General features: G+C 42.1%; 1 protein-coding gene across 3 annotated transcripts in view; it reads left to right on the top strand.

The window, feature by feature from the left end:
* Positions 1–13099, top strand: part of EDAR (ectodysplasin A receptor) — a 72876-nt gene that overhangs the window by 35412 nt on the left and 24365 nt on the right. For all 3 annotated transcript variants that reach the window (XM_090128237.1, XM_031605158.2, XM_090128229.1), the window contains exons 2-4: positions 9046–9114; positions 9802–9924; positions 11141–11322. In XM_090128237.1, coding sequence (XP_089984363.1) covers positions 9064–9114; positions 9802–9924; positions 11141–11322 — 356 coding nt within the window. In that variant the 5' untranslated portion in view covers positions 9046–9063. The remainder of the gene's footprint in view (positions 1–9045; positions 9115–9801; positions 9925–11140; positions 11323–13099) is intronic.

The following is a 13099-nucleotide window of genomic DNA, read 5'->3' as shown; positions in this document are numbered from 1 at the left end:
CTTTTGGATGATAGCACTTAATGTGGAGGGTGTCCTTCCCTTCCCAGCTACTTTTGGGGTCAATAGCTCAATAGTTTCGTTAGTGCTTTTTGCAAAATAAATACACCTGCATCTTTTGTTAAATCATAAAAGAATTAGAGACTTCCTCTAGATGCACAATACAGTATGATCTTGCTAGGTAAAACCAGGCTTCTAAGTCATCCTTGACAGGAAGCTTTAAGTTCTAAATGGAGGCAGGTGCCATAGGCAATCTGGACTTCAATAAAGCACTGTGACATTGTTCACCGTGTCAAAAATGAGCAGGCACAGAACTATAGGTCATGTTGGAAGGATATGCTGAAACGAAGGCTCCTGCCTGTTTTCCAAAATATGTAAGAGTATAAAAAGTTGCAAACTGCAATCAAAGTTTGCTGAATGTGCCAAGCTGGCAGGAAGTATTCCTGTTGAAATACCTAGGGTACAATTGCAGGGTTGCTTTTCCTTGGGAAGGAGGTCATGTATTTACTCTCATGAGCTTGTATTTTCCATAGCACAGCTGCTAGTGGTGTCAAGAAGTTTGCAGTGTGTGTGTGTGCACTGGCTTTGGTAGATTGAGGGGGAACAGGTATGTAGAGAGAAGCAATCCCTTTTGTTAGACTGACTGATGTATCTAGGTACATCAAACAGATCTCAGACCTAACTCCTTCAGTAGGTCCAAAAGCAGCACTGTAAGCCAGGCTAACTGCAACATGGAAGCAGGGACTCTCAGATCAATCTTATTATGCTAATCAGTTCCACCGCATGAGAGAAAACAGTGGTTAACACCTGTGGAGTTGGGGGTATGTTAACTGGGAAGGCAGTGACAGCCTGTAAGCTCCTGCAGAGCAGGGGGAGAAAAAGGGGGGGAAAAAAAAAAAGAAAAGGTCATTAGCACCTGTGATGTATTTTTAAATACACTATTACATTTCTGGTATTTTGTAATTAACCCAAGTTAATTGCAGGCTCTTGGATGCACATTTCCAGCCCAGAGGACAACCAGTTTTTAAAAACAGCTTGCTCCCTTGAAAGGCTCAGCTTGACATAGCCTAGTAATGGGTTTATCAGATAAGGTACCACTAGGCTTAACGTGCTCCTTAATTAGGAATGTAAACACCTTCATTAAAAAAAAAATGAGGGCCTCAGAGAACTTGTGGGGAGATTTTATGATTATCGAGTCAATAGAGAAAGTATTGCAGCAAAGAAAGCCATTTTCTGATCTTCTTCACTTTCTAACTGTGCCTCTGTGAAGCAGAGAGGTTTGCCTCCACCAGGCCATCAAATGATCTGAGGGGAAGCCAGCATTTGGAGAGTGTGTGGGTGTAAAATAGAAGTCTCTGTGTACACATACACGTCTGTAAGCACGCAGTTGTTTATGTGGGCATGAGAGTGGAGTGGGCTATGACTCGGGCTGCACTTAAGACATGGTTGTGGTCTCTCCTTGGGTAAGCCCAGTGGTGGGTGCAGTCAGCAGCCTCAGCAGGCCTTAGCTCATAACTATCCACAGACACTGGGCTTTGGCTGCTTCAGAACGTTCTTCCCTCCTGCCTTGCACTGGGAGCCGTGTTTTGGCCTTAAGGCCACATCCCGTCTCTGTCCCTGCAGGTGGGACCCACACCCGTGGGTTGAGTGAACAGATGGGGATCACAGGGACAGCTCTTCCAGCACCATCCAGAGCAATGCCCCCAGCCACCTTGCCCTTCAGGTACCCTTGTAGCCTTGCTGCCTGTGTGGGCCCTTTTCTCATCTAAGAGCTCCCCCAGGCTCCCTCTCTCTGCATTTACCAATGACAATGGTGGCCTGGGCAGCTTGGGATGTAACTCTGAATTTATATGTGGCCAGCCTTCAGTTTGCAAGAGCAATAAATCCCCTTCAAACACAGTTATGTAAAAAGGAGAATAATACAAAAAGTAATGCTTGTTGGCAGCAAATATATCCCTTTGTCTGCAAGACAGAGGCCTGCTGAAAACAAGAGGCTTCAGTGTTGCTTAACGCACTTGCAAGGGCAAGAAGTTGGTGACTAGGACCATTCTCTCGCGTGTGTTAACCTGTTTCTGGGAGGCTCACCCTTTGAAGAGCCCACTGCTGCTATTTTGTGTCCATCTGGGACACAGCAGTTCAGATGTTTTCATGCAAACCATGGAAAATAAAAACAACTGTGGTTTGAGCGCTCTTAACAGTTTCTCTGGCTTTTAGCTAAGAAATGCAAATGTGCTGCAGAGCTAGGATCAGACATTATTTATTAATGGTCACTGTAGGGTTTATTCTATTTACATTTTCTGTGAATTCTGTTGATAGTCACTGTAGGATTTCAACTCAATTTCTTCCAGTAAAGTATTTCTAAATTTCTCCACCTCTATACTGTCAATCAACAATTGTAGTCTATAAAGGATATCTGTTTCTTCTAAAACTCTAAAACTTATCTGCTTCCTAAATACCATCAGGCTTGAAGGTGCTCAGCAGCTCACAGGATTGGACCCTGAGGAACAGAAGCAAAGTGTGAGCTCAAATCTTTGTTGATCTTTATAATGCAAGCCAAAACTCAGACTGCTCTCATTATGTTATCTGTCATCTAGAAAGCATAGAGCCCTATAAAAGGGAAAAGATGTTAGAAAAACATCATAATTGCTTGAGTGGTTTGTATTTTCCTAATAGGCTGCTGATTTTCTGCTCCAAAAGGGAGGTAACACATGTCTCACGAATTAAGGAGAGCTTCTGAATCTAAAGTGAGATGCTTCCATCACAGCAATTTCAGCTCACCCCTGAAAGTGCAGTACCAAAAGTGAATGTTCTGTTCCTCAGGCAGGGCCAAGCCCTGAGAGAAGCACAGCCTGATGTGGCTCTGGTGTTATGAAGCAGACAGAGTACATATGAGTTCAGTTCCTTATTATTTCTTGCACGGAGGTTGTTTGATCAAGAAGCCTGATATGCTCATTTACAGTTCATCAGGTCTGTCCTGTGCCTCTTTCTATGGAAACTCCAATGCCCTCTGGCAGCTGTGAGCTAGTTTCAGTCCCTGAGGCAACTCTCCCCCTGCCCACTGCTGGTCTTTTGTATGAGATGGCCCACCAAATCCAACTGAGGAAGGAAGTGAGCAAGCTGGGAAGAATGTGTTGTAGCACTTCCTGGCAGGCATTAGGAGGGTCTCAAAATAAAAGGGAAGTCTTCATGAAAGCCTCCTTCAAAAAATTTTGGTTTTGGGAAGGTTGAAAGGAAGCCCCTCCTGCTGGGGAAAATCCTCATGGGGGCTGGCCAAAAGAAGTCAAGATTTTTTTTCTCCATTACAGACATGAGGGTGCTGATTTTTTTTTTTTTTTTTTTTTTTTTTGTAATTGTGTGTCAGAACAAATCCCAGATTATTATTATTTTTTTAATTATAGAAAACAAAAGAGATCACATGACTTAGCCTAAGGGTCAAGGCAGCCTTTTGACTTGGGGAAAGTGCAAGTCTCTGCTCACATTTTTGCCCTCATGAGCATTTTTGTACATAAAATAGCAGCAGCTGCTTATGCATCCAGAGGTCTTAAGGACCTTATCCTTGCTCTGTCACTTCCCCACCAAGACACCGGACTTCTTAGAGGTAACACCTCTGAAGTGGGCTGGGGATGCACCTAATGCATGCCCCCATTTCCACAAGCAGACTAGCTGCATATAAAAAACATGTAAGGAGAAGCCTTTCCTTCTTTCTCTCTTTTGTGTCTTCTTCCTGCATCATATCCCTTATTCTTTTATTTTTCTTCCTGAAAACATTTTCAGAAAGCTGATGGCCTGCCTACACGAGAACCAACGTGTGTCTTTGTGTAAGATGAGAAAACAGCTTTCGTACAGACTTCCCGATATAGCTTCCAGATAAGCCAGTCTGTGAGGAGACAGATAGCTCTTTATTAGTCTTAATAGCCCCCACATCTTCAGCATGCATTGTCCCCATTGGCAAATTAAGGAATCTCTGATGTCCTTCTAGTCAACATAACTCCCACAGGAAAAAATCTTGTTGCTATGCCCAAGCAGTTAATTATTTTTCTGATGGAGGTACCAGATCACAGAGGCAATTAAAGAGGTATGTGTAGCTTGAGCTGTTGTAGCTTCTTTTTGATGTTTCAGGTAAAAGGAAGGACAGAGTTGTATCTTCTTCTGAGGTAATTCTTAAGGTGCATTTGTAAGGTCAAAGTGATATAAAGTAGATACTGCATAGTACATCTTATCCTGCAAATGCGTTATTGTTCTGTGCACTGTTTTTTTTTTTTTTTTTTTTTTTTCTGGTGCTCACAATAATACAAACTGTAACCAAGGCTACACAATAGTTTTCTTCATAATCTCTGTGTTTTCATTTGCTTATAGTTTTCTAAGTTTATTCTCTCTCCAAGCTTGCACTGCCATCATTGTCATTCAATGATGTGTTCCGAGACGCCTCTTTCTTCCTGAAAGGAAAATTCAAACCACATCTTTGTTTTTGCGAGGCTGGAGCCAAACTGAACTCCACTGCTGAACTCTGAAATGGATGAGGCCCTGCAGTGAGGATTATATGCTTATCTCAGTTAAGAAGGATTTAGCAGCATTGGAGCAGACAAAGATTATCTACCACGCACGTGCAAGAAACTGTGATAATCTGCAAGAAGGTGGTTCGCGAGGTTTGAGTTCCTTGGGAACTCAAACAGGCTCTGAATTTGTTGGTGACACTTATGAAGTTCATAATGATCTACCCTCCTTTTATTTATACAGAGCTTTTTGTCTCTCGTTCTCCTGCCCAGAATGGATCTATACGCGTACAGAAATATCAAAATGGTGAAGCTCTCTGAGACAGCTGTTGTGCCTTTCTTCTTGTGAAGTCAAGTTTTGCATCCTTGAAGTGTATCTACATTAGTAATGAAATTAAAGAAATGCAGAAACACCAAAAAAACCCTTCTCTGCAGCGTTAAGCACAGATTTCTGTACCTTGATCCATGTTCTTCTTCTCCTTTTTCCATCAATTTCTATTTAAACAAACAAAAAAAGTCTTGATGACAGGAAATTAGTTTTTACGCTGTGTTAATACAGAAGCCACAGAACTAAAATAACAGTTAAGGCCATTTATTGAAAGCTGTTTAGCTTAGACCACCAACTACTGTAACCTCACTGTTTGCGTATTCTACTTCTTTACTCCATTTACTCACGGATACTGTAAACAGAGTGGCAGCACTACCTAATTATCTAAGTAAATTAAATTCAAAGGCTGAGTACAGCAAATGCTGCTTTTTCTCCTTCAGACAGCATGAACCAAGCATTTTCTGCCTGGGGACATATGTATATATTTATCTATTTATGTGTACCTGCCAGTCCATGGTAAGATGCCGCAAAGACTGTACAGAAGGACCTTTCATCTGGGAACACAAATACTTGAGTGACAGGGACCCAGGCGTCTCTTTTCCTATTCCCCCAGGCCAAACCTGTGCCTCACAGTCTCCTGGAGAGAAGCTGAGACAGCAAGTCTCTAGCACCTCTTGCTGTGGTTGCCACTGGCAAAATAGTCTTCCTTTTCCTGTCAGCCTCTGTGCGTATTCCTAACAGCTATTAACGAATTTGCCCCAAAAGGCAAATATGGCTGTAATTAGCAACCACCTCTAGTCAGGCTGAGACTTGCTGTGTTGCACACCTGATCTGCAAAGACCTGAGCCTGTATTTTACACCTCCTCTCCAGACACCCGCCTATCCTCAGCCGAGGCATGAGTCAGGATGTGCGGAGGGCTTGCTGGATGAGCTGCTGGAAATCCCATGTTGCATAGCAGCCATTGTGTGATCCCTCCAAATATACACTTCCAGCTCCTTCCTGCTGATTACTGCCTGCCATCCTATGGGACCCTCATGCGTATTAGTCGAAACAGGCAGACTGACATTGCTCCACACTGGTTAATTCTTCATTTTTATAATGAAGTGTTCTTCAGCTGATGATAATTCTTCAGCTGATGCATTGCTGCAGCTGATATGTACATGCACTTGAAGAAGGACTGAATTTGTAGGACAGTACCAGCATAAAGCTTTCCCAAAATCATGGGTGGCGAAGGGGCAAAAAGGATTTGCAAAATTATTTCTGTACACCAGTACATGTTGTAATCTGGATTTCCTACACATGCTTCAGTACCTACAATGAAGATCAGTAGTGGACCCAGACTTCAGCTTTGCCTACCAAATGTTCATGGATAAAGACTTTTATAGAGTAGCATAGCTCTACACAGATGCATGATCTACTCCTCATCTCCTGAACTAAGAAGTGCCTTAGTGTGCCCTGTGTGACAGGGACAGCCTTTGGTTTGTTCTGGAGCAGTGTCCAAGGCTAGTGGCTCTCAGTGTGAGATAGCAGGCAAATCCTGAATGCCTCATTTCTGTTTTGTTCATTTGAAAATCTGTCTTGGAAGCCAACTTTGTGTAACCAAGTGTTTCCCTCCACCCTCTCCCTTGAGGCCCTGGGCTCCTCATTTGGCCCTTGGAGGCTTCCCAGGAGCAGTGAGTACCTGGGAATATGAGGGGAAGGGGAACCACCTGTAAATTTGCTCAAGCATTCCTCAGAGCTAATTGCCCTTAATGGTTAGGGCCCATAATAACTGGACACTTTTTCCCTGCTTCTTGGCAGACACAGGCTGATTGTCCAAGCTCTGCATGTTTCCACATATGTCAGCTAGAAACAAAAGTGCTTTTAGCCTTAGAAAATCCCTCGTTGTGCAGACAAGATTAATGTGTGATAGATTATATAGCATGGGTGTAAATTAAAATGTTTGAAAATTGAAAGTGAGCCTAGGTGCAGCCCATCATGTCTTGGTAGATACCAGCAGGTATCAATCCAACTGAGGAGCTACTGACATCCCAACTGCCAGAAACCTCCTACATCTGCACTACATCCTCCTACTTCTCTGCACTATGAAAATAAAGTATTTTGATTTTTACCTTTAAAAGGAATATAAATAAATAAATAAATAAACGCACACATACTCACAAATTAGAAAGTAACATTGCCAGTTTATGGTAGCATACTTGAAAACGGGGGTGAATAATTAAATTTAACATTTTTTTTCTCCAATATGGGGAAAAGAAATCTCCCCTTGCGTTCTTATCTGGCCATATTCAGCACTTTGAATTGTTGCATTTTTTACAGTTAAAAGCTATTTGCCATATGCTTGACGTATTGCTGTGTATAATAGAATGCGAGGAAAAAATGTATGTTTACACACAAAACGTACCCCCACATGTATATTTATATTGAAAGAGAAAAATATTGTATGTATGTATGTATAACTTGACACTTCCAACATTTTGTGTAAATAAATACCAAATGGATGGAGAAGATTGTATTATACATTAATAGGCAAGACTTCTTCATTTCCATTTTTCAAATCTGGTTATGATTGCATATAAGTACCTCAAACAGTAAACATCTGGGTGCCTTGAAAGCCAATGAAGCATGTTTTTGCTGTAAAACATGTTTCTAGTGTAAAGTTAAATATTCAGACTTCACTAGTGAAAATTTGGGTCCATACCCAATTTATAGTAAATGTGATGACTTTGCAATACCACTGTGGAAACAGCCTTGATAACATTCATAGCTGAAGTTGAACAAGCTGTTTTATAATTAGGATTCAGTTTAACAGACATATGTGTGAAGATTATGTCCCTGGAACTTTTCCAAGTAACTATACTGTCATAGCCAAAGCCTTTGTCCAACTTAAGTGTTTGACAGTTCATGCAGTGGCATGACTGTTTTCTATCTCTCACCTCCAGATTTAGGACAATTTATTATCTCCGATTCTCTTTTGTTTCTAGGTTTCAAAGTGCAATTTCCTGCAGAAAGAAATACACTCATAACTCACTTTGTCCACCCACCCACCCAGTTACCTGTCTCAGCTAGCCCAATTGCTAGAAGGAGCATATAAAGCAAGTTCATAGCTTGATGCTGGTGTGATGCAACTTTACTTAATCCATTTAGTGTTTAAAAATGTAAATGTTAGTGGCTATCTTGAACACTGAAGTGCTGCTCTAACATAGATCGTATGCTTAAGTGTGACACAAAGCAGTAATTGTATTCTTCTTGTGAGGGCTTAAAACCTTGCAGCATCTGAGACCGGCAGAATTTAAAGAGCAGCTCATATCTACGAGGACCAAAGTGCTGCAAACATTTGCAATTTGAAGCCATAAAATCCCTGAGGCATAATATGTACTCTAACAATACCATTTAATATGTTGTATCATACAAAACAATTTGTGCCTCTTTTTCCTGTCTCATTTTATTCCTTAGAAAGAAATCCAGTACATGAATATGCAACATTAGCTCTTATTCAAAGTTATTCATAGAACTGAACTTGAAGAAACGAAATAAATTAGCACGTGTGTTTACAAGAGATCATAGCCTTTATTTTTCTCCAGCCATTGTAATAGCACTTAAAATAGAGTTCAGCTTCCTCCTTGCATTTAACCTCTTATATCAACAGCCTCCCTATCAGGAATGAAACATAGAGAAGGCTTGCTGCTGAAGGCAGCTCTAGGCTTTCCCAGCAGGTCCATGGGTGCCAGCAATGAAGGCATAGCCCTTCATAGAGTGGTGTCTACCTGCACTGATGGCCCTCATTTCACTCCTTGGCTCTCCTTTTTGATGCTTCATCTGGACCTTTCCTAGACAAACCTGATCTAGTAGGCTCAAGGACATAGGCCAGGGTCATCTATTGCCCTCTGGCCCTCTTTTATTTTGTGGTCAGTATGCAGCTCTCAGTTCCTCCACAGGAGAATTTCTCATTAAGCCCAAGAAGTGCCAGGGTTCATAGCTCACTCTTCATCTTTGACCGATTTTTATGCAGGTTGCAAGGCCTGGCTGCTTCATGCTTTCTCAGAAAGGCAGTGCGTGTGGGAGTGCACGTGCGCATCTCTCCCTTTTTTCTTTAGATCTGTGTATAACTCTGGGCATTGCTCCCATATAACCTATGTTCTGATGATGAGCCCTACTGTTTTTATTTTGGCAACACGCACATATTTACTACTGTTCATAAACAATCACCAATTCTATCTTTTTAGGTAAAATATCAAGAGAACATGGCTCATCTGGGTGAATGTAAATGGACTCACGTGTTCCCTTTTCTGGTGGTAGGTATCTACGTGCTTATAGGTATTTCCAATGCATGGAGATAACAGGGGCCATTTGAGTCTTTGCAAACATCTATGAATTGCCAAGTCACATCTACAAGTGTCTGAGCACTGGACTTTGAAGCAATGATTGGTTTCCAGTCTAAGCAGCACTCAAGCATCTCCTTCAGTGCTGCTTAGACTGGAACATCTATCTGGATGTCTATTTCCCAGTGTGGGAGAGGTCACTGAGGAGGAGGGTGGAGGAGAAGGACCTAAAATGGAGCAGAAGTAGAAAGGACATCTGCTCTGACCCACCAGGCTGATGTGTCATGTGAAACACAGCCGTGCTGTGATTGAGGCAGCTCATGATCTCAGGTTGTTATAGTTGTCCTTTGCAGTTACATTTTTGAATGCTCATTAATACTGTGAAGGGTAAGGGTGTAAACTCACGCATTTGCTGTGCTAAGTAACAGGAGAATTAGCAGATTGGGAACCACAGCTTTCAATATTTTGAGGAGCAGCTATGATAACAGGCACAAAGGTCATTTACCTCAAATCCGTGACCTCCTCCATCCCAGATAGCTTTAGGGATGTTTTGTGGTACAATGGCAGCCCCCACCATAGTGGCTGGATAAGGGGTGGGGACAAGGGGTGTGGAAGGGAGGTGGTGGCGCTGACAGTAACACCCCAGTGTCTCTGGTGCAGGTTTCCTTGGTGTACTCTGCCAGCGCTGAATACTCCAACTGCGGTGAGAACGAATACTACAACCAAACCACTGGCATGTGCCACGACTGCCCCAAATGCGAGCCGGGTGAAGAGCCGTACATGGTAACTTTAGCATCTCAATCCACTCTGCTGGTTGGGGGACACATGTTGAGCTCCAGATGTGACTTTTTTGGGGTGGCCAAGAGGACTCAAGGATGCCCTTGGTCTGCAACATAAGATCCCATATTTACCAAGCTGGTGGGAAGTTTTAAGATGAAAAATACAATTAGTCCTGCCTAAAAACAAATGTTCTTTACGTGGTGGTGATGCTTTGATATGAAAGAAAATGAAGAAAGAAGCAGATTCTTGAGCAATGTGCCACTGAGGCCACACCTTCCTAATGTGGGAGCACTCTTATACAAGGTTGCTGTGCGAGCACAGCCCCATACACCCATGTACATCCATAAGCCACATCCCAGGCTCTGCCTGTTAAAACTCATAGATTTTAAAGTGTTGTAACATAAAAGCTTCACACACATTTTCTGCCAGTACATTCTCATCTCAACAGCTATTTAAAATCTGACAGTGTCGTTCTAGCATTGTGTGATAAATAGGTTACTCTGGCATGCTCGCTGGCCCCCACACAGAGAATTTAATTTTGCTCTCCCGCTAAGATATTTTGGCACTAGAGGAACTTGGAAGCTTCTGCCACATTTTAAATTATGGTTCCTAAGTAACCATTTGATTTATAGCGGATAATTGTTGCATATTAAAAAATAAATTACTGAAATCCTGTTTGGTTTTAATGGGATAAACATCCCATTGCAAGAATTTCACACAGTTGGTAGTCCTGATCAAGGATGTTTGAATAATAACCACTTCATACCAGTTTTATTTAATCTAAACACGATGTTCCAGGACGTGAGCTCAGAGGTTACCAAACCTCATGCAAACCTTGCTTTTTCTAGTGGTCCTTGTGGCCTTACCTGTCATGAAAGCAAGATCACCAATATCCCTGCTGAAACTGCATCCCCTGTAGTTTTTTCATCTGCTCTCCAATTACAGTTTGCTTTTTATGTGAACAGCAGCTGAAATTCACTTCCAAGACTACAACATGATTTAAATAGCCCTCAGGGGTCACTTTTCAGGAGTACGATGCTCCAGCTTTCTTCTTCCCTCTCCAAGACACAGTGTATTACATCCTTATATACTTCCCTAACCTTCTTAGGACAGATATTAAAGGACTTGACACCATGTCATACCAGATATTACATTCCCTTTTCCTATGAGCCATTGTACAGCACAAGCCTTTTTTTCTAATGACTTTGTATTGTTGCAGACATGTGGGTACGGCACCAAAGATGAGGACTATGGCTGCATTCCCTGCCCGTCAGAGAAGTTTTCTAGAGGAGGTTACCAGATATGCAGAAGGCACAAAGACTGCGAGGGATTTTTTCGAGCCACTGTCCTGACACCAGGAGATCAAGAGAACGATGCAGAGTGCGGGCCTTGTCTCCCAGGGTAAGGATTCAACCACAGACCTTTGCTCTGCTGAAAGAGCTGCAAAATATTCCTTTAATGTCAAAATCTCTGATAGCTTCTCTTCATGTCCTAGCTGACTGTAGGTATACAACATTGGTGAATAATACCTGCTAAAACAATAAGTTTAAATACTTCAAAAGTATTTTTGAATCTAGTAAATCAGGACATGTACCATTCTTACTGTAATCTGACTGATTAAAGAAACAAATGTTGGGGGAAAAAAAACTAGGAAAAACTGAAACTTCTCTTACTAGAAACAGAAAGGGAGTAGCTTGTGTAGTATAGGTGTGCAGTGACATTGCAGACTCTCCAAGAAGTCCAGCTTAGCCTCCAACAGCAACATCAGAAGCCACATTATAAATTCTGCATCCTACAAATGAGCTCCATGAAGATGCCCTGCATTCCCTGTAGGCTCCATGCTGGCACTGGAAGTCTGTGCTCCGAAACATAAAATACCTCCTCTCCAAACATGACCAGCTGGCCAATTTGTCAGCAGCTGACAGCATTAGCTCACATAGCTGTTAGGAGGAGGTTCACCAAGACAATGTTAGTCTCTCAGGATCATGGATAATCAGCAGAGAGAAAGGGGTCTAAGGAGCTGTTAATGTGGTCTGTGTGCTGTTATACAGAGTGAAAACAAGTTCCAAGGCTCACTGAAGGAACTAAAATAGATGCTGTTTTATTAAGTCTGTCTTTTCAGTGGCCCATTAAGCTCAGTATAATTTTGATAGTAATTGTGAGGAAACAATTTGTTACATCAGATGCGCTACTAATGTATTATTGATTATATTTCCTTTTAAAGTCTGCAAACCCAAAGATGAATTTACTTTTGCAACATTTTTTTATAAGTTAATACCCTATAATACAAACTCACCTTTCTTTTGAATTTCTGCCTGAATGCAACTTTAGCTTCGAGGTGTACCTCCTCCCAGCGTTTGCTTTTGTGCAGTTTGCAGACACAGCATAGCCTATGGCAAAGGAAACTGCTAAAGAGGCCCTGCAAGACTCCAGGTTTATTATATCAGCAAGTCTGTGTGAAATTTTCACAGTTTACAAATAAAAAGAAGGACTTGTCTAACTGCCAGCCAAGCAAACTGATGATGTGATTTTAAAAGAACTCCCTCTTGACTTCCCCTCATACATCATAAAGAACAAGAAAGTTAAATAGTGGCCACAGTTGCTGTTTTGCAGTTTTGTCAGAACTAATGAGGTCACCCAGGTGGGAGTGGGGTGCTGGCTGAAAATAATCAGCTTGCACAGCTGGTACTTGGGGAGTAATCTGAAAACACTGTGTTTGCACAGGTGTAACCTGTAGCAGAAATTGGGCTGGAGTCTGGCTGTGTGCAGCTCCTGGGATGGTATAGTATGGCCAGCAGTTAAGAAGAAATAAGGATTCACTCTGAGTTCAAATGTGTGAAATTCTGAAGATAAATTAAATATGGGCTGAAACGTGGCCTGGAGCCTTGACCAACTTGGAGAGCCCAGAAATTCCATCTGCATCACAGTGAGGAAACAGAGCATAAGAGCTGGTAGGCAGTACTGACTGGCCATTCTTTGCCATTGCCCCAGTGGCATAGGGAAAGCCAAGCACCATCTGGATGAGTGGCAGTGAGCAGAGTGCACCCTCACCTGGGCTCTGGTCCTCAAAGAGCCTCTAAGACACAGGCAGTGAAAAATTAAGGTCTGCATTTTAAGAGGACTGTGCTTCTGTAACATGCTGCAGGCTTTCCTCATGTAACATCCCTCATACTGCAGT

This window comes from Phasianus colchicus, chromosome 1 (genome assembly GCF_987193195.1).
Source record: "Phasianus colchicus chromosome 1, bPhaCol1.hap1.1, whole genome shotgun sequence".
In the NCBI taxonomy this organism is placed as follows: Eukaryota; Metazoa; Chordata; class Aves; order Galliformes; family Phasianidae; genus Phasianus; species Phasianus colchicus.
This window is presented reverse-complemented; position numbering and strand designations above follow the sequence as displayed.